At 36.7% G+C, this 25,067-nt stretch overlaps 1 protein-coding gene across 2 annotated transcripts in view; it reads right to left on the bottom strand.

The window, feature by feature from the left end:
* The window catches only part of Tgfbr1 (transforming growth factor beta receptor 1), a 57,550-nt gene that overhangs the window by 10,155 nt on the left and 22,328 nt on the right, over positions 1 to 25,067 (bottom strand). Inside the window, exons 2-6 of one of the 2 annotated variants that reach the window (XM_027931004.2) lie at positions 16,016 to 16,261; positions 12,752 to 12,994; positions 7,135 to 7,365; positions 2,889 to 3,056; positions 747 to 903 (exon numbers count right to left, since the gene is read on the bottom strand). In XM_027931004.2, the coding sequence (XP_027786805.1) occupies positions 747 to 903; positions 2,889 to 3,056; positions 7,135 to 7,365; positions 12,752 to 12,994; positions 16,016 to 16,261 (1,045 nt within the window). The remainder of the gene's footprint in view (positions 1 to 746; positions 904 to 2,888; positions 3,057 to 7,134; positions 7,366 to 12,751; positions 12,995 to 16,015; positions 16,262 to 25,067) is intronic. The other variant, XM_027931005.2, reaches the window with a different exon arrangement.

Below are 25,067 nucleotides of genomic sequence, written 5' to 3'. Positions count from 1 at the left end.
TACCATATACATGAAGTTGGTCACATAACTTCCAGGAGGTGGTTTCCCCACCTCTGAACTAATGGTAATGGTGCCTACCAAATTAGGTTCTTTTGAGAACTCATGGACTCAACAAATATTTATTAAGGACCTACCACATACTAGGTAGCGTGATGGATGCTGGGGATACAAGACTGCTCTCAAGAAGCTTACAATCCAATGTTACATATAGACAAAAGAAAAAAAAACAATAGTTACAACTTAATGAGGTAAGGGCTATGAGTGCCCTTATCAGGGACACCTAAGAGTAGTGAGGACTAGAAAAGGCTTCCTGTGAGAAAGGAAGGGTGTAAGTTAAGGAAACAGTCAGGGAAAGTATGTTCTAGGAAACAGTACATGCAAAAAGTTCTAAGGAAGAGAGAAAGGCATATAGCTACAGCACCTCATTTGAGGGCATTGAATGAGGCAATATGTGTAAAATACCTATTAAGATGATTGCCACATAGTAGGTACCCCATAAACATTAGCTACCATTATTATAATTAACATAACTAATGATATTTTCAGAAAGGGCTGCCTTTCATCCCCAGGCATCATTTTAAAGTCAGGTGACATTGGCTTCAGAGAAGGTAAGACTATGAGACTTACCTGTGGGCAATCTAATAAGTACAAGTTCCAGTTTCAAAAAAGACACGTATATACAAATAAGGAGATGGAAAAGAAATAGATTTCAGGAGATATTAAATATCATTTATTCACAAGTATACCTTTTTGTTCCCACTCTGTGGTTTGGAGCAATATCAATTGTATCTGTGGCTGAATCATGTCTTACTGCCAGTCCTAAGTCTGCAATACAGCATGTTCCATTCTTCTTCACCAAAATATTCTTTGATTTCAAATCTCTATGAGCAATAGCTGGTTTTCCTGAATAACCCAAAAATTAAAAATGACTGCTTAAGAAGTAATACCAAAAGCGTCTCCTTCTGCCCAGTATGAAAGCATTTCTGTCCCATCACCTGCCATACTCAGGGGAGTATTAAATAACCTCAACTGAAGCATTATACCCAAAGTTGGTTGGAATTACATTTCTTTAAAGGAAATGGAGACAATAATAAGCTCCAAAAATTGATACTCAAACAATAAAAGTCTATCAATTCAAAGACTGGGGTTGTGAAAAAAGTTGTCAGTTTGTTGGTATCTTGTGCATTCTTTACGAGAACTACAGTCTATAAATTGCTCTTCTAGTTCAGGAACCAAACATGTAGATCATATGCCTATCATTCCATTCCTGGAAAGAATACAATACTAAATATGCTATCTTTAATACCAACTACTAGAAAAGGTGCTATTAAAAAACAATCATTACAATGTGGAAAATTTAGAACCCTGATGGTAGGAAGAAGATAGAATAGTGGAGGAAAAACAGTCTGGCAGTTTCTCAAGCCATTAAGTAGTTACCATATGATTCAGCTATTCAAGTCCTACCCAAGATAACTAAAAAATGCATCTACATAAAAATTTGTACACTAACGGTCACTATATTATTATTTATTATAGTCCAAATCAGACACAACCCAAAAGTTCATCATGAACACACAAAATGTGATATATCCATACAATGGAATATTAGTCATAAAAATGAATGAAATACTGATATATGCTATAATATAGGTGAACCTTGAAAACATGCTAAGTGTAAAAAACGACATTCCCAAAAGACCACATATTATAAGACTCCATCTATATACTAATGCCCAGAATAAGCAAATCTATGGAGACAGAAAGCAGATGAGTGCTAAGACTAAGGAGTTTGGGGTTTAAAAGAGAAAGACTGCTAATAGCGGACAGGGTTTCTTTACAGGGTGATGAAGATGTAGTAAATGGTTGTGGTGATGGCTGCACAACTGTGTGAGTACTTTAAAAACCAATGAATTGTACACTTTAAATGGGCAAAACTGTGGGATGTGTGAATTATAACTCAAAAAGTTGTTACAATCAGTAATTACACAGATGGGGCTGGCAGAGATGCGAACAGAAGAGTAGGCAAGCCACCAGGTAGTGAATGGGTGGCAGCTTGAGCACAGAGCTCTATCAGCCTCTGATAGCCTACAGGACACAAATACCATGACATAAAGTTATTTTTTATAGACTTAGAGCCTTCATACAAATCAGTAAGAAGAGTACAGCTTTGAGAAATAAGAAAAACAAAAAAAGTCTAGGCTCACAGAATATAATAAGGAACAGGTTGTTTTAAGATTTGAGGGAGGAGTGAAACTTCCTAACTAAAACTTAGTATTTAATTTGTCAACTATTAAACTATCTCATTCAGTCTCCTAATCTAAGGATCAAATATAATTATTAGATGGCCAGATACAATGTATATAGCATGTTGGTGTTTAAAAAGCACTTTCATATTCCATTTGATACTACATAAAAGAATATATTCTGAGGCTTGAATTCTAGAACTAAGATCCTCAAAAATTGTAAATAAAACTGAATGCTTCTGGGTGCAGTGGTGCATGCCTATAATTGAAGCGGCATGGGAGGTTGAGACAGGAAGATCACGAGTTCAAAGCCAGCTTCAGCAAAAGTGAAGTGCTAATAAGCAACTCAGTGAGTCCCTGTCTCTAAGTAAAATACAAAAAATAGGGCTGGGGATGTGGCTCAGTGGTCAAGTGCCCCTGAGTTCAATCCCTGGTAACCCCCCCCAAAAAAACAAAAACTGAATGCTACCTTTAAGAACTTAAAAAATATCAGTGTTGTTAAAATGAGTAGAGAATCTCTAAACAAATTTCCTAACTCTGAGATTTCTAACAGAAAAGGATTTCTCATCTAAAACTTCATTTCAAATATCTTCAGTTAGGCCGACTTCTTGTTTTAAATAGACATTAAACTGTTTGAAGAGTTACCTTGGGTACCAACAATCTCCATGTGAAGATGGGCAAGACCACTTGCTGTGGACAGAGCGAGTTTGATCATTCCTTCCACAGTAACTGTATATCTGTTCAAGTAATCAAAAAGGGATCCATGCTCATGATAATCTGACACCAGCCAGAGCTGAGTCCATGTACCATTATCTGCAAAACAGAATAATGTGTTTCAGTTGGCTCTAGAACATTTGAGATTTACTCAAAAATTTTAAAATATAAAATTACTGCCTTTTATTCTTAATTCTGAACCATACAATTGCAATATCATGCCACCTCAGGTTTGTATTTCCTGTATATTCAGCTTGTCATGTGCTTTCACATACACACTCTTTAAGTTCCCTACTCTTGAGATAAGGCAAGGATAATTAATCTCATTTAAGAGACACAGGTGGTGACTTTCTTGAGTCTATACAAGCAAGTTGCAGAGCTGGAACTCTTACGTACCTAGAAGAATACTTGGATCAGATTAGATGTTCAATGGCTATTTCTGGAAGGAAAAAAGGAGGGCAATAGTGAGGGAAGGAGATGAAAAGCAATGTAAGCCCCATGTGGCCACAGTGGGAAAAAAAATAGTATAAAACAAAACTGAAATAAGTTTCAGTGAGAAGAGACATAGCTTTAGTGACAGAACAGAGTATATATTTCACAAAAATGCCAGACAATATGATTATGGCTCCAAGGTTGCTGGCTTAGAAAAACAAAATGAGTGGTACCTCTGAAACACAGGAAGCTCAGATGAAAATTAAAATGTCAGGAAGAGGAAAACTGAAAAGGTTGGGACTGAACGAAATACACAAAGTGATTTTAAACCTGAACAGTTAGGAACGTGGATTCTAGGAGTTCTTTTGTAAGCTGAACATGGATTTGAAAATGTGTTTTTTCACAGGAACAGATTAATACTAGGTGGCTCCTAGGTTAGACTATCCCATAAGAGTTATTTAACCTGGAAGTAACTGGAAAGTTGTATATTTGATCAAATCATGAAGGAAAACAAAACAAAAAGCTTTACAACTTTTAAAACACAGTACAGTTCAATAAAAGACAAACCCTTGAGTCATTCTGACCTGGGCTAGAAATCTAGGGCCTGTCTATTATCCATTACACAACCTCAAACAAGTTTCTTAACCAATGGGCCTCTCTATTTACTTTTATACAAGAATAATATGGTACTTTGTGCTAAAAAGACTAAAAAAACCAGAACACAGTACTACTTTTTTTTTTTTTTTAAAGCAATTAGTATATTGCTTGGCACATGAGAGCTTAAAATGTGCTATTTTGTCCCCTACAAATTATGGCAAGAAGAAAATGTGCCAAATTGATATAAAATAACTTCTTTATTTTGAAGATTGTTACTTTCTGAAAAGCAATATTAATGAAAAGAGATTAAGGAAGGAGATGGGAACGCCCCAGATTTTGGAGAGGATTTTTCAGCTTTAAAAGGACTTAAGAGATTCATGATACTAGTTTTTGATTAACTTATTCTTTAAAAACTATAAACTGACTATCCAAACTTATGTCTGTTCTTTTCCTTGATAAAGGCATATCACCAGCATGCCATTAACTATAACTGAATTCTGAAAGACTCACAAACACAAGAAATAGAGGAACACTGGTAGATGAAAAGGGGAGATTTTCTGAGGTAACTAACCAGAGGCAGAAGGAAGATTATGGAAGAGGCTGTGCACAGAAAGAGCAGTCTCAGGTGGAATTAACTGAATTAGGAGGTTGAAGAAAAAGAAAAAGGGAATTGGGGTGGAAAGGCTAGGTTCTGAACAAAGACCATTAAACCCTGACAAAAAAGAAAGAAGGGGAAAAGAGGGGAAAGAAGGGAAGAGCCAGTAGGGTCAGCTACTTCCCATGGTGACCACCAGGTGACAGCATCCACTTCAACAGGAAAAGAAAAGTTCAAGGCATAGCAGCCCCAGCAATTTGTGCTCATGTGTTTGCAACTTGAAACATGTCCAACAGGCTTAAGCTTCAAAATGAAGATTTAAAGAGTCACTACTATGATAGACTTTGAAACCATGAATGTAAGTAAGTCCTTTATAGCAGTAATTAACTACTATTTGTCTTATGAATCAGTAAGGAGAGTAAGACTTTGAGAGAAGGAAACAACTATTAAGATATAAGAATAAACTAAGAAAGTCAGACAATATAATAAAGAGAAAGTTGTTTTAAGGGTGGGGGAGGCCAGACATGGTGGCACACACCTGTAATCCCAGGGGCTCAGAAGGCTGAAGCAGGAAAATTGCAAGTTCAAAGCTAGCCTCGCAACTTAGCGAGGTTCTACGCAACTTAGCAAGACCCTGTCTCTAAATAAAATATAAAATAGGCTGGGGATGTGGCTCAGGGGTCAAGTGCCCTTGGGTTCAATCCCCAGTATGAGTGTGTGTGTTTGTGTGTATGTATATATGTGTGTGTGTGTGTGTGTATATATGGAAGGAGCTAAATATTAGGGTCAAAGGCAGATGACAATAAAAACTAAGGATCTGGTCAGATTATGATTACTGCTTTTGTCAACTTATTTTGTTTTAAAATTAATTGATACTGAATAATAGCCACTAATAATCACTGCTTACATCCATCACTGTCCCTATCATTATCAAACATTATATGCCTCCTGATGTGATACAATAGGAAGTATATAATATACCTGATATGTATTTTGGGGAAACCAATAAAGCCTTAATTGGATTCAAAATCTAATTGCCAGTTTTATGTAGAGTAGTTAACAGACACTACAGAAATTCAATCACCAAATTACAGAATATGATAGTAAGCCCACAGGACAAACAACCCAGTTTCTTCAACCAACTGCAAGGAAAAAAAAAAAAGATGGGGAAACCTAAGGATTTTAAGGGATGTATAAGAAATATCAACCCAATGTGACAATACGTGAACTTGGGATCCTATCTGAATAAACTATTGTGGGGGTTTTGTTGTTGTTGTTTTTAGGAGGTAACTACATATTTGAACCAGAAATGATATTTGATGACATTACTTTTTTCTAAAAAGTACAACGGTAGATTTCTCATAATTTAAAGATATGAATTGAAAATGTTTATGGATGAAAAGATATATTATCTGGGACTGGCTTCACGCAATTTGATCAGGGGAAAGTAGGTAGCATCAGAAATCAAGGATTGGCAGTAAGTTAATAATTGTTGAAGTTGGTTGATGGGGAATTAATATACTGTGCTTCACTTTTCTGAAATGTTAAAAGTGTTCTATAAATAAAATTTTAAAAAGACAAAACAACATATGCTTGTTGTAAATAAATTTGAAAATACAAAGAAGCAAAAAAAAAAATCACAGAAATCACTCATAACTACCAATTGAGAATATACACTGCCAATATTTTAAAGAAATAAATACTGCTTAAAAAAAACGGGGGCAGGTGGGGACAGGAAAGAAGGAAAAGATGACCACAGGTCTGGCCAAGCCACAAAAGACAATGATAGCATTTAAAACAAAAACAAAAAAAAAAAAACAGGAAAGCTGGAAAATACACTTGATTGAGGTTTAGGATGGTTGAGAGTTGAGTTGTAACAGAAGTCTTTTGACACAAGCTGTAAAAGTAGGAATTGTGGGTACTGAAGCCAAGAAAGTGGGAGAAGCAAAGTGAGGTCCCTGCTAATGTAATCACTCATCCTGACTCCACTGATAAAACTTCCTCAGTACCCACACTACAGGGTCAAGAAAATGTCCACATGGTCACCAGAAGTGAGGGAATTTGGTAGAAACCATTTCTGTTTAATTAAGTTTACTTAAAAAGTTGACCAATCTTGCCCCACACAACTTAGACAATAGGATACATCAAGAAGTTATTTTTACTCCTCCTATAAATGAGGTCACTGGTCTATATTGACTTGTCCATACCAGTCAAGAAGAAATTAAAAGGAAACAAGTAGTTGATCCCTATCCTACTCAAAATTTTAAGCAATCAAAATTTGTAAATTTTTTCTATATTATGACTATAATCAACTAACTGTCCAGAACTAAAATAACCAAAGTATATGGCTTTCTTTGATAGACTATATATTTTATAAACCTTCTATACATTTTGAAACATGTTGTCATAAAATTGTATTTGACTTAATAGGTCTCATCTATATGATAAACATCTATTTCTCACCTAATTTGACAATGTTTTGCAGTCATATCTGGAAAAAGACTTATATAGACTTTATTATAATTAACATAAGGATAAGCAAATTTTACTGACCTTTATTGTCTGCTGCTATAAATCCCAGGATGTTTTCATGGCGCAACATTACAGTTTGATAAATTTCTGCCTCGCGGAACCATGAACGTTCTTCTCTTGAGGAGAATATCTTAACGGCAACTTCTTCTCCCCGCCACTTTCCTCGCCAAACTTCTCCAAATCGACCTTTGCCAATACTTTCTTGTAACACAATAGTTCTTGCAATTGTTCTCTGAACAAGCAATGGTAAACCTAAAGACAAAATAAATGGTATGCAAAACAGTCAACAATGTGTTTCAAACATCATGAAACTAAAGATGTGGCCCAGACAGGTACCTTTAAGAAGCTTAAAACCTCACTAGATTTACAGACTATGTTGGCAAAAAAATAATCCATGAAAAGTGGAAAATAAGATAATAAATACAATAAAAGAATCCAGAAAACTCCTGCCGACAGGGTCAGGATTGGTTTTATAAAATAAGCTGAATTTTGACTGTCATTTGCAGAAGGGACAGGACCAAAGGAGAGAGAAGGAAGTACGGTGGTTGGGTAGGAGGAGTATGCAAGCAAAGTCAGAGGAAGGGAATTAATAATGACTATTTTGGGAACCAGCTTGTTTAATCAGAGAGGATATATGTGGAAGAGCAGTGCAAGAGAACATAAGAGCCAGGAAATGAACAGTAGTAAAGGCCAGGATCACAATGACCAATGAGGGCTATGGATAAAAGAGGACTTATTAAACATGTCTGAAAAGGGTGCCAGAAATGCAGAGGTGGGGTGGGAGTACAGGGAATAAGTTAAAATTTTATTTTGGAAGGATGAACTTAGTGGGCTGGGGTTGTAGCTCAGTGGTAGAGCGCTCACCCAGCAAATGTGAGGCCCTGGGTTCAATCCTCAGCACCACATATAAATAAATAAATAAAATAAAGGCATTGTGTCCAACTACACCTAAAAAATAAATGTTTAATAAAAAAAAAAAAAAGAAGAAGCATGAATTTGGTAATGATTTTACTGATGGGAGGAGAAAGGATGTGAACAAAAGAAAAATAAATTTTGACTTAACTTTTTTTAAATATTTATTTTTTAGTGCTAGGGCGAGCACTTTATTGCTGAGCCACAACCCCAGCCCGCTGACTTAACTTTTAATAAATCAGTAGAAATTATCACAGAAATCATTTCAAGGCAAATAATTTACTTGCTAGGAACTGATGACTTAGGCTACCTAGAATCTGAATGAATGATACCAAGGAACTTACCTTGATAATGGGACATTTATGTTTTCACTAATTAACCTTGTCTTATTCCAAAATATATAATTTTAGATATCACCATACTAATTTCATTTAAAAGAATTAAGTACCTACCTACAACATTTAAACAACTCTGTATCTGGCATAATCACTTAATAACATATCCCCAGTTCACTAAATAACTGTCAGATTCTAAGTTATACTGACATTAACAACTAAAATACCAGAGTTCACCATGTTTTATGCTAGTATTTTATTTATACAATCAATGTATGCACAAATTAGTGTCATTTATAAATTATACTCAGAGCCACTTACTAGGTCAAATTAACTCAATGACAGTAAAAAATTATCTATCCTTATGTTCCCTGGTGTGAAATGCTCATAAATCTAAATGTTAAAGTCTTTAGGGGATCAGAAAATCTTCTCTTTTCATCTGTGCATTTCTCATATAATTCTTTCCTTTTCTTACTGCAAAGCAATTGGCAGTGTAATTATAAATAATTACTTTTATGTACAATGAGACTGCTAGTTAAAAACAGATCTGTGACAAATTCTTATTTAAAATTAAGGAGCTCTTTTGTTCTATAAACAATTAACTCCTAATTACTACATGTTGTTTAATACATACAACATGTTAAGTACTAACTTATTACATTTTATCCAAGTCTTGTATAGGGCTGCATCATGTATTCAAGTATACTAAAAAGTTTCAGAGGATAATCTGGAAGTTACATAGGCAAGTAATAAAAAAGAAAAAAAAAAACACCACGTTTGAAAATGCATCACAGATTTAGGGGCTTATGTAAGTGTATAGTGAAGAAAGTAGCACAGGATAAGAGAAGTTTATTGTCTTTCCCTTCATCACTAGATAGAGAATTAAAATTAAAACCCAAATGTAGGTCAGCCATGTTATCCATATTGGGTTACCATAACCCGCATGAATACTTGAGAATTTTTATTTAATGATTTTCTTCTAAAGATAAAAATAAACAGGCCTATTTTAGATCTCTATACTCTTTGTTTTACTCTTCTGTACCTTTAAAACTGCTTGAGAGGAAGCATCAATAGGGAAAACATCCCAGAAAAGCTGTACATACAGTCAACAATGGAAATAAGAAATGGACAGTATGCACATATTTCAAGAGATCTTAAGCATGCAAAAGACCTAATGACCACTGTGTAAGACATTCACTCCTTCAAAAACTGGCACTGCTTTATAATTTCATTACAGTTTAAGAATGAGTCCATGTATAACCTGTGATTAAAACTAATGCAACAAGGGGCTAGGGCTGTAGCTCATTGGTAAGCTTTTGCCTAGCATGAATGAGGCACTGGAGTCGTTTCTTAGCACCACATAAAATATAAATAAAGGTCGTGTGTCCATCTTCATCTAAAAAGTTAAAAAACAAAAACTAATATAAAAGGGATTAATTTATCTTCAACGTTAGAGCTACTACAACCCAATTCTTTGCTGTCTTCCCTATAGTTCCCAAGTTAAAATTAAAGTCTGTAACAGGTAGAGATAAGGTTTTTCCTCAAATATGATCATGGTACTGAGTAATAGACATGTGAATTCAAAATAAGGAATGCTTAGTTTTAACTTTTCCTCAAGAAGTGAAAGAACTAAAATAGAATTTATGAATAGATATTTTACTTATTCACAGGCATGAGTCTTATGCATAAGGTAGCAATGAGGCTTTCTAATGAATATAAAGGAAAGACGGCCTTTTCTGCTATCATTCAATAGAAGATGGTTTCTGCTTAGATAAGTTCAGAAACAATTTAGCTAACAATAAACTATCATGAGAAAAGTCTTAAACTAAGTTCTTTTTGTTTAGAGGTTTTTCTTTTTTGGGTATAATGTTACAAATTGATGCTGTATATCAGAATTTTCTTCTACATGTTGTCAGTACATGCTGTCATTTGGACATAGCTCTAAATTTGCCAAATGCTTTTACACAAACATCTTGTCCCATCTGAACTTCATAACAGCCCAATGCCATGTACTATGCAGAATTCATCACTTTCATTTTAAAGATAAAATAACTCAAGCATGTGACATCAGCTAACAGCCTAAAACACTTTACAAGGGAAGGCTGGAAAGGAGAGAGAGCAGCTTTTGGACAACAGAGAGCTGTGGTCCTTGATGAACTTAGAAATACATACAAAATGTAAAAAAGAATAATTCTACTCTTGGCTCCTGTCTACATTTTAAAAGGTAAACACATATATTCTTATTCAGAAATCAACTGCCATCCATACAGCAATGCCCTAAAATTGTTTAGGTGGGCTTGTGGACATAAGGGGCTTCATGACCCTAGGTGTAAGTTTGGCAATAAAAATACAGGCCACCCTGATTTCTGTGACTTTGGTCCTTAGCATAGTTTTGGACCAGAATAATCTGTGAGAAAAATTTTCTCTGGGAACCTTTTGAACTTTAAACTAAGAATCAATGAGAAACCCTAGGGAAGCCCTAAAATACCCTTTTGTCTCCGGCTTCTTATGCAGAGATTTTCATTATCTTCTGTACTACGGCTGCTCCTTCTCAGTTCAACCTCTCATGGTTCCTGTACAAGCCTGTTTTAGCAGTCAGAGAAAGAACTTGTCTACTGAATATGTAAGGCTAAATTCTACAGAAGGCTTCAGGTGGAATTAATTTCCTTGTGTTACTTAAATGAATGAACAGATATTCATACCATACATATTTGTTTTCTTAAAACACAGACATTTGTCACTATATGAACTTTCCATTAATGTGATTTTTATGCTTCAGAGCTATCTTCCTCAGTCACTTCTGCTTTAATGTTCCTTATTATCACTTGGTCATAAAATTACTAATTTTTCATTATGTATATTTTCAGATTTTCACTTTTTCCATGACTTTAGCCCTTATATAGAGTTGACTTACAGTTTTCAAAGAGTATATCACATTTAAAAGTCCTAAAAAATAGTTTAAGTATTTTTAACAATGGCATATGTTTCATATTTCTGAGGAGGAAACAGAAGCCCAAAGAAAAAATAGGGTTTAACCAAGGTCATAGAGCCAATCAATGACAAATCTTCTACTGCAATCTAGATCTATTGATTCCCCCCAAGTATCAAAATCCCAAATTGTAGGGTATAGGGGTGTTCCTCTCTCAGTCTCCTTCCAAACCATGAGTAAGAAAAAGTAAAAGATAATTCCCCATCCCTTTAAAAGTAAAGTATTTTTAAAATCTACCTCAGGATGATTCTGGCAATTTCTTATCCCACAAAAATCAACCAAAACAACCTAATAAAAGCAAACATGACAAGGGTCATGGATCCATAAAGCATATTAAGTAAATAAGGTGGTTAGACATTCTTCTGGGGGAAAAAAAGACTTAAAATTCATTAGTTTAATGAAAAACCAGAAATGAGTTAAAGAACAGCAATTTCATCTATTGTTAAAATAGCAAATAACCTTCCTAGTTCCAAGCATGTGCCAAGTTTAGTCATGCCTACTTTCAAATACAAAACTAAAGCTGCCAAATAGTCCTGAATAGAATAAGGAGCGGATCATTTAAACATCTTTGAACTTTAGCATTATCTGTAGTACAGTTGTCCCTATCCTTTCTATCTCACATAGTAATGAGAAGCAAATGAGATTATATAGCGAGAATGCTTTAGAAGTTATACAATTGTGGAGCTGACTTACTGTCTTGTTTCAACAGTAAAAGCAAGCTCCAATTTGTTTATATTAAACTACCTACAGTAAGAACAAGCTTAAAGGTCTTTATATCGGCTTTACATAGGATCAAACCTGGAATACTAGCTGCATGTTGGCACATGGCTGTAATCTCAATGGCTAGGGGGCGACGGATGGGGAGTGCTGACTGCCAAAGTAGGAGGATTGTGAGTTCAAAGCCAGCCTCAGAGATTTAATGAGGTCCTAGGCAACTTAACGATACCCTCTCTCTAAATAAAACATAAAAAAAGCTGGAGATGTGGCTCAGTGGTTAAGTACCTCTGGGTTCAATCTCTGGTACTAAAAAATTAAAAAATAAATTAAAAACCTAGAAATACTGTTTGCCCTAGAAATACTATTTGTTTTAATAAACCAAGGAAAATGGCTTAGCCATGTAATAAATAAAAGTTGTTTTTTTTTTTTTTGAGAGAGAGAGAGAGAGAATTTTTTTTTTAATATTTATTTTTTAGTTTTCAGTGGACACAACATCTTTATTTTATTTTTATGTGGTGCTGAGGATCGAACCTAGCACCCCGCGCATGCCAGGCGAGGGCGCTACCACTTGAGCCACATTCCCAGCCCACAAGTTAAGTTTTAAAAGACTAATGTTATATATAACTAATAAAAAAAACAATAGCAAAGAAGACATTTTAGGAAAAAGGAGAAACAATTACATTACCTGATCCAGACCCTGATGTTGTCATATCATAAATTAAATCTTTTAATGTAGTACCCTCTGAAATAAAAGGGCGATCTAATGAAGGATCCTCTTCATTTGGCACTCGATGGTGAATGACAGTGCGGTTATGGCAGATATAGACCATCAACATGAGTGAGATGCAGACGAAGCAGACCGGTCCAGCAATGACAGCTGCCAGCTCGACGGGACCAAGGCCAGGAGGCTGCTTTACTGAAAAAGGGTCTCAAGTGAAATAAACATCAACAACAAAAAATAACAATGTAGAGGCAGCACCTACATTTTCCTCACCCTCCTCATTTCCTACAATTAGCTACTGCCTCCACTTAGTCATAGGTCATCATAGCCACTCATCAGGCTCAAATCCAGGAGTAGAGATTCAGTCTTCTCCCATTGTCTTCCCACCCCCTTTCATGATCTCAAGCACTGTCAACACCTTCTCACTCTTCCCGTATTCTCCAGCCATCATCTAAATCACAAGGCCAACTATCACCAAAATCCTAGGATCTCCCCCATGTGTCACCTCAGATCACTAATAAAGGAATCAATAACCTAAAACAACTTGCACTCTGTCTTTTAGAATGTTTTTGCTTGCTTGTTTGTTTTTCTCAGTACAGGACTGAACCCAGGGCCTTGGGTATGGAAGGCAAGTGTTCTACCCCTGAGCTACATCCTCAGCCCCATTCCCCAACCCCCGTAAGTGTTTTTGGCTTGTCTAGTACGTGCTTGACTAGTCCATGCTGATAGCAGAGGGAAAAAAATGCATAAATACAAAAAAGTGAAAAAAAATTATCACCTCACCATCTCAAAACAGTTCACATTTTAGTACAAGTGTCTTCAACATGTAATAATTTTTTTTTTTAATACCAGGGATTAAACTCAGGGGTGCTTAATAACTGAGCCACATCTCCAGCCCTTTTTTATGCTTTATTTTGGCTAAGTTGCTTAGGGCCTTCAATACAATGCTGAAGCTGGCTTTGAACTCCTGCCTCAGCGTCCCACACTGCTGGGATTACAGGCATGCAGAGCTGGCTTCAACAATTTTTTAAGGCCAAGTATGTCCTTTGTTTTTTCAATGGTTTATATACATATATATTTTTCCCTATTTTAACCATCTGAACTTTAAATTCCAGATCATTTATTTTCTCAATAATTAACATTTTGCATTGTTTCAGAACCACATGAATCCTGAGCCTGACTGGTTCACTGCTCACTACCATTTCTTTTCATATCACATCTTATCTATTCTTCAGATCTTCAACTGGATTAATTTCTTATATCAAATACTATTTCTAATAATTTCTTTTAGGAATAATGTTTAGATCCTTATACATTTAATAATTATCCAAAGATGGCTCTTGCCTTTGTACACACACAAAAAAATCTGGGCTTATTCAAGAATTCTGACAATCAATACAGAATGTTCCACTGCCTTCTTGATATTTAAAAAAGCAGAAAGTCCAAACAGTTTTTTCCTTTTATGGGTAACCAGTATTTACATGCACTAAATGCTTATAGATTTTTCATTCTTAAAAATGATACTTTTAAAATTATTTGTATTTGAATAATTATTTTTTCATTAATCTTACCTGACATTTTTCTCTCTTCTTTCTGCTCTCATGTCATTTTCTGGAATTCTAATAAGCATACTGTGTCACCTAGAACTGTTCCCCATCTCTCTTAAATTGCTCACCAACTGTCTTTTTCCTCTGAATTGTAACAATTTCTCCAGCTCAGCTATAAAATCACAGCATCCAGTCTGCTGTTGACTCCCAATATTGCATTTTTAAAAGCATCCATCAACTGAGCTTTTCTCTGAAAACAATCTTTTAATAACTATGAGATGTTCTCATTTTGTAGTGAACAAAATAAAAACAGACATTGGGCTGTCTAAAAGTTCTTCCCTAACAACTGGAAGCTTATTTCATAGGATTACATCTATTCTAACTTATCCAGTTCAATCCACTTATTTGAACCACTGCACCCTTTCATTTGATAATTTTTTACTTTGATTATTTTGAGTTGAAAATGAGGAGTTTGTGAATATTTAGAATTAAAAATTAGGTGATTACCTAAGGTTTTTAAAATTTCTATTCAGGTGTTCAAAGTTCAAGCAACAGAAATGGGAAATTTGGGAATTATCACTTTCTTTGCCATTTTAGAATTGCAGGTGCCTATATAAAGACATTATAGGCTGACAGTGCTATCACAGGGTGCTGCGCTACCTTGCTAAAACCAGGAGGAGGGCTCCCTCTTTCTTCTGAGCTGCAGCCTTGTTTCCTACTTTAATCAGTGTATAGCTTGGACCAACTGAGTTAAAAGTGAACACTGAGGTCTGACTTTAAGCAATGGAACCAGAGGCTCCCTAAAAGAAGGAAGGAGTTTGCCCCTGAAGTCTAGTCCCTCAGCTTAAGTTTCCAGTGGGATTTTGCAAAAAGGTCCTTTCACTCGCGTCCTTATTATATGGTATGTCCATTCTTCACTAGTCTGGTGTCATTTGTTTATAAATGAAGAAATTCCTCACAAGTGTTGGCATTTTAAGTGGCATTCTTCCATTAATTCTGCTAGCATTCATGTAAGTTCCCATTTTTATATTCCTTTGATTATTACAAAGGAATTTGAGGAAAGTGGTAAAATGTTTAAAATATATGTAGTCAAAGTTCCATCTTAACCCAAAACTTCAAAATCAATCCAATCTTAAGAGTCAAATTGCTGACTCTACCAGGACATTTTAAAATATAAACTATGGGTAATACCAAAAACCTAGAAATCATGTACACTTAACTTATACACAAAGATCATAAAACAAGGTGAAATTACAAAATGAAAATATCTAGACTATTAAGTGCTATTCTCAATTCCTGCCCATTAACCATCTGTTTATTGCTTTTACAGGCAAGCGCATTACACAAAGAAGAAATTATTCTGAGCACAAGGTGGGGAAACTGTGAGGACAAACTGCTACTTTGGGACGTGTCAGAATTTGCTTTTAAGAGACTACCCTTTTAGGCATAACAAATCTCACTGAAACAATCTTCTCTAACAACACATGTATCCAGGATTCAGGATCTTGGCTATTCTTACAACACTACAACTATGAAAAAGTCACTTCTTGCTTCTACCTTAAAACAAGTTGTGTGGGACAATTTATATAACTCCTTTCAGTTTCTGAAGGAATTTCTCTGCAATCATAGAATTTAAGAGCTTTCTTAGTAGTAGCCAGAAAAAAAGAATACAACAACTTACCAGTAGTTGGGAGCTCTATTTTATTGCAGTGGTCCTGATTGCAACAATATGTTGTAGTAACAGACCCAGTTTTTGAAGAAGGTGCACATACAAATGGTCTATCTCGAGGAATTAGGTCGATTTCAGCTATACACATGCTATTATGTATAACTTTGTCTGTGGTCTCCGTGACAGAGACAAAGCAAAGCCCATCTGTCACACAGGTAAAATTATCTTTTGTACAGAGGTGGCAGAAACACTGTAGTGCTGGGGGGGGGAAAAACAAGATCCTATTAGGAAAATAAATCTCAAGATTAACAGCTTAAAATTATTTGACATTTACACTATTATTATATTCTCAACCTTTTTATTACATAATTTCAATGCACTATTCAAAAACAACCTTTTGCCCTTAGACCTTCCAAAGTCTGTTGAGAGCCACATACACATAGAAGCCCAAGGAAATAAAGTTTGGGTCCAGGCTTTTTCTAAAAATGTTTATGTTTAATCAAACATAAAAAATGTTAAGCAAAATTTCATAAAACATTGCCCTCTTATTTGAAACAAAGCGCATTTAAATTTTTAATTTAAAATTTTTGAATTTTAAATACCTGTTCTTAGTCCCCAGCTGCATTCATATATATATATATATATCCCCCCTGGGGACCAAATGTGTGAAATAACCAACACCACTGTGGGTTGGAAATGCCATTTCAGTGGATTTATGGTAATGGAATAATGGAAATAGATTCATATTGAGTCAGGTACTCTTTATTCATCTTCGTGTAAACCCTCAGAAAGACATTTATCTTCCAGCTAGGATGGGGGTATTCTCTCTCAGTAAAGTCAAGCAACAATTCAAATATGCTCCACACTTACAGGCAACCTCGTTACATAAATAACTGGAGAAACACAAGTTCAATGTCCACTTACATTTATTTAATCTTCACAGCTCAACTCCAGGAATGACCCCTTTAGGGAAGTCTAATTACCACCAACACCTTCCCATATACACAGACACCTACACACACTAAATCATGCTCTCTTAAGTGCTCCCCAAGATACACATTGCTTACCACAATGGCTATTTGTTTTTCTTCCCCATATGAAACTATAAATTCCTTGAAGCCAGAGATCTGTTAATCATTTCTGTAACTCTATCATCTAGCACTATACATGTTACACAGCATCAAACAATGCTTGTTGAATGAACAACAGAATGGGCACTTACATCTCACCATGTTCTCACGAAGTTATAAGGCACAGATGTGTCCTTAAGTCCAATCAAACTTTCTTCATACTCATTGGCAAGGGAAAAGAAAAAGTCCAGATATGGGGAATGGCCATCTAAGATGAGACCAGGTATATACTGGCTAGGCAGATAGGCAGGCCAGGAGAATGCTAACTCCCTGAATGACTAACTTACAGTATAGGAGTTAACTCAGCAGGCCAAGCTGCTCAAACCCTGCACATTTCCAACAAACCCCTATCTTCAGGACTAGCCTTGACTGGTTCCTGGGAGATGGGCTTCCTAGCCTCTGGAATATTCTCCCTGATAACAATGCTTCTGTTTGCCTGGGGCCTTCAGTACCAATTTGATCAGATAGTTTATACTAACAATGTGATTTATAGTGAATACCTCTCTTTGATGTTGGAGTTGGAAGGGCAGTGAAGTCTGAGTAGTTGAAGTCAAGTCACACAGACTACAAACCTACATGACAGACCCTCCAATAAAACCCCTGGTCATCGAAGCTCAGGTGAGCTGCCTTGGTTGGCAACATTTTACACACACTGTCCTGTGTTACTGTTGAGAGAATGAAGGCCATTTGTCTGTTCTATCATCTACTCTACCATGATAGACACATGGAACCTGGACTGCACCCTAGATGCCTTTCCCCTTTGCTAATTTTAACCTATATCATTTCACTGTAACAAACCATAGCCATGATGATAATAACTTTTCTGAGTTCTGTGAGTCCTTCTACCAAATCATAATGCCCGAGTTGGGACTCCCAACTGCCTTGCTAAACTCAAAACTCATGAATGACAGGTTCTCCTCAAGCAGTTGTTTCTTGACTGCTGGTATAATTACCACACTTGTCTACTACCTTTACAGACAAGAGCAGTATTACTATAACCATTATTTTTTAAAAAAGTTCTTTTTCTTCATAGACACCTATTTGACTTAAGTCTTCCCAAGTCTGAAGGGAACTCAAGAAGACTACAAGAGACACGATCATAACCTAAGTTAAGAGACAGCTGACTTCCAGGATAATGTTTGCTGGTGAGTATAAAGTCCCTGGATATAATTTTCTAAGGAGGGATTCTGAGCTGGGAATTCATGGTCCAGCTTCTGAAGTACATAAATCCATTAACTATAAGACCAAATATCGTATATATTTGCATTTACAAGCAGAAAGTCTATAGCTTTCAACAGAATTCACAAAGGGATCTGTTATCCACAAACGATTAAAACCACCAATACTGTTATCATCTTCTCCCGACTCCTCCTTGCTCACAAGTAGCTGTTCAACCTAAGTGCCGCCCTCAACCAGTGCAAGCAGCTTAACTTAAGGTCACTGGTGTGAATTTCCTGGGTCACCAAATAAAACACAGACACACACTTTACTTTTAAATCAAGCTTCAGGTCGGCTCCTCCGCTCTCAGCCTCAAGCTCCCCAAATGGGAGAGTGAGGAAAGTCACGAGAGGCTGGCAAGAGAGACAGAGAGCACGTTCGGATGCGCTTTTATTGGGGGGACCCTCATTCTTAGAAAGTTCCATCCAAAAAAGGTCAGGAAGGGCAGGGTTACAAGGACAGGTGAGAGTAATTCGACCCATGGGACTGCAGAAAGACACGCCTATGTCTGAAGACACATTCTGCTACTTCAAGGATCGGGGCAATATCCAGGTCACTATGAAAGTCACCGACAGAGTCTCTCCGATCCCGGGAAGGAGAATGCCAGTCATTCAAGGAGGGCTTCCAACATATCCCCGCTTTTTTCTTTGAAAAAGCAGATGATGGGTCACTTTTTTGAGTCCCCGAATCCTTGCTTTGAAGGCTCACCATCCTACCAAAGAGAATTAGTAGCAAAGAGAACAATACAAGAATATACCATGATGAATGTTTAAAAGTGTTTCCAGGGTTAGAGCCGTTTAATTCTTTTAATATTTGATTGGCGAAAGAAGTAGGATCCGAAAAAATCAATCTTGCTTTTTTATATATTTTGAATATGATGATGGAGCTCCAAAAGATCCAAGCTGTTATTATTAATTTGCCAAATACCCAACAAATGGTTTTTAACCTTCTCCCAATCTCATTGGGAAGCCCTGTATTTGGCAGCAGTAACACATACATACTTATAGCTAGCGTGACATTTAAGTCTTTCCTTGAATTTTAAACCGAAAGTTCATTACCAATATTTATGACAGTAGCCTCTAAGGCACTTAGCTTAGTCTCAATACTTTCATCAATATTTATTTGGCTCAGTATTCTGAGCCAAATTATTAAGAAAATTTGCATATTGAATATTTTGGGATATGGCCACCAAAGCTGTGACCATTGAAGCAAAAAAAGAAACCAAGGCAACAACTCCCACTATTATGAGTCCAAGAGCACGTTTAGGTCTCACTAGCTGTTGTAAGACTTGAAAACCAGCATCAGCTTACCATGCCTCTGAAATATTAGCTGGCAATAAGACAAAAGAGGGCTGATGGAATATCGGCATTCCTTTTTCTCTATTATATCTGGTGATACAGTTAGTTAAATTACATTTACCACATGTTACAAGATATCTATCATCTTTCCATTCAACTTTTATATTTCCAGTAATTAAAACGTAAGGAGATTGAACACAGGCTCTAAGCCATAGCAAGAACCTTCCTTATAGTTCTTGCCTACAAAATCTGGTAAAGGTCTGTTAGTAAAATGTAAGAATACTGAGGCAGCAATTAAGCGCCAAACATCTTTCTGAATGCCACCTTCAATGAAGGTCAAGATGTTGCTAACAAATCCTCCAGGAGTCATTATGGCAGTACTTTTGCACAACTGCCTTTTTTCAATTTTAGGAGACCAGTCCAAAATATACCCACTATTTCTAGACACCTTATGTTTTACTGGAAAAGTATTTATACAATCCATCCACTTAGGAAAGGTGCCAATTTCTATCGCAGAATGGTTAGGAGGAATGAGGTATTCATGGACGTTCTGCTGAGATGACTGGTTTGTTATGAGAAAGTCCCATTTTAATAACTGATCTGATAAAAGGTTTTATATCTCCATTACCAGTACGATTAGTTGGTCTAGGTCTCCCAATTGCTGTCTTTTCCTCAAATGATACTTTTAGACAGCCAGCATGTTTATTGTGGGACCAACGCAAAGGTAATTGGGCACTATAGCCAGAATAATTAAATCCAGTCACATGATTGGGAGTAATATGAATGTCTGTAAATCCTCCCGTGAGTCATTAGTAAATACCAGGATGGATTCTCCAGTCCACAATGCTGGGTGTACTAGAGGTAGATCTGGAAAATATGTTCAATAATTCTCTCCCTGATTCCCTTATACTTGACAGCTCAATAGAGCTATTACTGCAGCAAGCATCATTGTTGGAATTTTAACTTTCCCTTGCTGTTGAATCATTCGTGTAGCCCACAGCATCAATTTCTTCAGGTCCTTCCACGGGATTAGCTTCCTCATTCGGTTTCTCAGGGTCATCACTCTTCTTCTCTTCTTTTGAGGTTTCTTCTTTTTGAGGGAAGTCTTCTCTGGGTGGATCTTCAGTCCTTTGAATCTTGGTTCTAAGTCCTCTATGCCTGGCGGCATGTTCAGGTACCCAAATAGGATGAAAAGCACCTTCTGGAAAAATACAAGCATGACCTCTGCCCTACATAATTACTGGATCTGGTCCTTTCCATTGACCAGTCTGTAAATCCTTCCACCAAACTCGGCCTAAAGGGCCTGTTGCTATGGAAGACATGTGTTGCTAGCTGCAGTGTGATCTTCTGAGTCACAATTTAGAAAATTTAAAAGAAACAGAACATGATTGAGGTTATTTGGGGGAGTCATAATCCTATCTCCCCCTTTTAGTTTTTGTAACTGTAGTTAAATGAGTTCATTTAGTTTTTGTAATTGTAGATAAATGAGCTCATTCTACAATGGTTTGAACTTGAAGATTATAAGGAATACCTGTTTTATGATTAATCCAAAACTCGTGGCAAAACTGTTGAAAAGAAGCTTACATAAGCTGATGCAGTATCAGTTTTAATCTGTAAAGGACATCCTAATGCTGAAAAAGCAGCTAAACAATGAGAAATAACATGTTCAATATTTTCTTTTGTACGGGCAGTAGCAAAGATGTATCTACAATTACATGAACATAGCATTGTTTACCAAATTGAGGAATATGAGTTACATCCATTTGTCATAATTGATTTGGTTTTAATCCACGGGGATTTAAAGATGGAGCGTATAAAACATACTGGAGGCCATGATGTACAATTTGATGAGCTTGTTCTCTGGTAAATTTTTTACGTAAGCTAGAAGCATTTTGATGATGTAAAGAATGCAAAGCTTGTGCCCAGTCATATAAAGACATTTGCTGACAAACAGCAACTAAGTTATCAATATTATCATTACCTGATGTTATAGGCCCTGGAAGATTAGTGAGGGCCCATATGTGGCCTATAAAAACATCAGTGCTTTCGCATTTGCATTGTCCTCTGTAGGATATGAAACAAATTGAGTAACTCTTGTGATGATGTATATACAATAATTGAAGTTTCAATATTTTCCAACTGCATATAAGCTGTCAGAATAAATATTAATGGGCTCATTTGTAAAATAACTTAAAGCACAAATGAGAGCTTGTAGTTCTGCTCACTGGGCAGAAGCATATGAGGTTTGTATTACCTCTGATGAACATGACTATAAAAACCTGCTTTACCTGAACTTGAGCATCAGTGAATACTGTCAGTGCACCATTTATTGGTTAAGCACATACAATCCTTGGAAAAATAAATGGCATTATTAATGCAAATTGAATAATTTTATCATGAGGATAATGACTCTCTATCTGACCAGGAAAATCAGTTAAAGCTACTTGCCATAAATTAGAAGTTTGAAAGAGCCAATCATTCTGTTAAGCAGAAAGTGGAATGATTATAACATTAGGTTCTGATCCAACTAGTTGTAAAACTCTTGTTCTGCCCTTTATCACTAATTGAGCAATAAAATCATGAAAAGGAGTTAATGAGTTTTGAGGAGAGTGGGCTAAATGAATCCACTCAATAATTCCCAATGTTTGCTGTATCACCCCTGTAGGAGCATGAACAGTTGGAAATATCAATAAGCATATAGGCTCTTGTGGATTAATTCTAGTAAGCTGAACATTTTTAATAGCAATTTCAACATCCCTTAAAGCCGCTCTCACCTCTGCTATGAGCTGATGAGAAGTTGGAGAAGGATCTCCCTATAATATCTAGAATAAAGGACTTAAATCTGAAGTAGTTACCTTTAAAGATGGCCTCAGCCAATTAATAGCTCCTAATAATTTTTGAAAATCATTAAGGGTGTGTAACTCCTTGACTCTTATTTGTAAGTTCTGAGGACAGATTTTATGTCCTTCAATTACATGACCTAAATATTGAAAAGGAGATATCTGTTGCACCTTCTGAGGTGCAATGCACAAACCCATTGCTGTAAGTAAAGTCTCTAATTGGGCAAAAGTTTTTTAAAGTACATCTGAATTAGCATGAGCTAAAAGTATGTCATCTATAAAATGAATAATATATACATCAGGGAATTTTTTCCTCACAGGTACGATAGCCTGTGCCACAAAATTTTGACACAGAGTAGGACTGTTACACGTTCCCTGAGGCAACACTTTCCAGCAATACCTTTTTTTTTAGAGAGAGAGAATTTTTTAAATATTTACTTTTTAGTTCTCGGCGGACACAACATCTTTTTGTTTGTATGTGGTGCTGAGGATCGAACCCGGGCCGCACGCATGCCAGGCGAGTGCACTACCGCTTGAGCCACATCCCCAGCCCCCAGCCCCCAGCAATACCTTTTGACTGGTTCTTTAAAATTAATTGCCAGGACACTCAAGGCAAACTTTTTACAGTCATCTGGGTGCAAAGGTATAGAGAAAAAACAATCTTTTAGATCTACTACTATCAAATTATAATTTAAAGAGTTACCTGTTAGAGAAGGAAGCCCATATTATAATGCTCCCATGGGCTCTATAACACGGTCAATAGCTCTAATAATCTCCAACTGCCAGATTTTTTTCTTAATTACAAAGATGGGTGTGCTCCAAGGGCTGACCATAGGCTCTAAATGACCAGCTTGAAGCTGTTCCTCAATTAACATATGGGCTATTTTAAGTTTTTTTCCCTGTTAGGGACCACTGACTAACCCAGATTGGCTCTTCCGTGAGCCAATTGACTTTTTCTGTTGTCTTTTGGGTCAGAGAAAAGGTCAGGGCCCCTACCAAAAATTTTGGCTGGGTGCATTAATTAATCTGTAGAGGAGACTGGGTGATAAGTAGGTATTCGTCCTGTAAGTTTCTCTCAATTTCCCTAGGAGTAGACCCTTGATTAAGTTCTTTAAATGACCTGATAGATAATTTGGAGTTTCTAATAATAATGCTAAACTGCTTAGGATATCTCTTCCCCATAAGTTTGAGGACAGATTGTATGTCCTTCAATTAGTGTGTCCAAAACATAAGGCTTAAAAATTCCAGTATTTCCATCTCCATCTTCCTAGCGAAGATACTGGGCACTCTGGGCAGGCTGAGAAATCGGCCCTGCCTTCTAAATTGGCTGGCGCGGTAGGTAAAGGTCAGGTTTTAGGCCAAAATCAGTGAGATAAAACAGATTTATCTACTCCAGTATCTAAGATTCCTCAAAATTTTTTATGATTGATTTTAAGTTCCAGTAGGGGGCGCTCCTGCTGGACTAATTGAGCCCAATACGCTCGATGCGGGGACCCGGAAGTTAAGGTTTTAAGTAGGCTGTTCACGGAACGACAGGGTAAAAGTACTAATTGTGTTAGCAGTCTTCAGTAGAGAGCCTAATAGCATATTCTGATTTTACAGTGATTATTAGCTCATCTCTAAAATCTGGATCAACAACTCTTGGTATTAACTGGATTGCTCTTTAAAATTATTTCATCCCCAAATTAGGCCTACAGTACCTGGGGATAATGGCCCACAGACTCCAGTAGGAACTCGCTGTGGTCCCATTTCAGGTGCTAAATCTATTACCATGGCTGGTCATAAAAGTACAGTCTGGGTGGAGCTGACCGGTAATAAGGATGATCCACCCTGGTCAGTTGTGATGACATCAAAGCCTGAGACTCTAGCTCCTCCTCTGCCCTTTATTTGGTGGGCCTGGGGAAGGCCCCGACTTCTGGTTTTGGGCACCAAAAGAGGCGGAAGTGAAGGCAAAAATGGAGGCGGGCTGCCACCATATCAGTTCCATTTCCCCTTGCCATGTGGCATTTTGTTCTGTAATGCTGCTGGCATGAACTGGGAAATGCTTCTGTCCTGTTGTGCTGAGATTCACAGTCTTGCGCCCAATGTCTGGTCCTCCCACAATTAAAATACTACCAGCTAGAATGGCATCTCTAGGATTAGGGCTGAAGTACCTGCTTTAAAACAGCAGTGAGCTTAAAACCTTGTAATTGTGTGGGGCCAACTTCCACACAAAGGCAAATAAATTCTGAGACTGTCCCTTTTTTCTGATGAGGTCAGAGGATGTCCTGACAAACTTTATTGGCATTTTCAAATGCTAGCTGTTTAACTATGAATTGGGAAGCATTCGAATCCTCGACTGATCTGTTAGCTGCCTGGTACAGGCACACTACGAAATGGAAGAATTGTTCTTTGAGCCCTGTTTATTTTATTGATCTTGGGAAGAAATTTTCAGCCAAGCTTTTGTGGCACACGCAGTAATCTGATCATGAATTGCTAAATCATAGTTTAACTGTCTCTCTAGGTCCGCAAATTCTCCAGTTCCGTTAACATTTGTAAAGGAGCTTCAAGATTTCGTTTCCTGTTTCTCTCAGCCCGA

The sequence above is a fragment of the Marmota flaviventris genome, chromosome 13 (assembly GCF_047511675.1).
Source record: "Marmota flaviventris isolate mMarFla1 chromosome 13, mMarFla1.hap1, whole genome shotgun sequence".
In the NCBI taxonomy this organism is placed as follows: Eukaryota; Metazoa; Chordata; class Mammalia; order Rodentia; family Sciuridae; genus Marmota; species Marmota flaviventris.
Note: the sequence above shows the minus strand (reverse complement) of the source record. Positions and strands in the feature narration are given on the sequence as shown.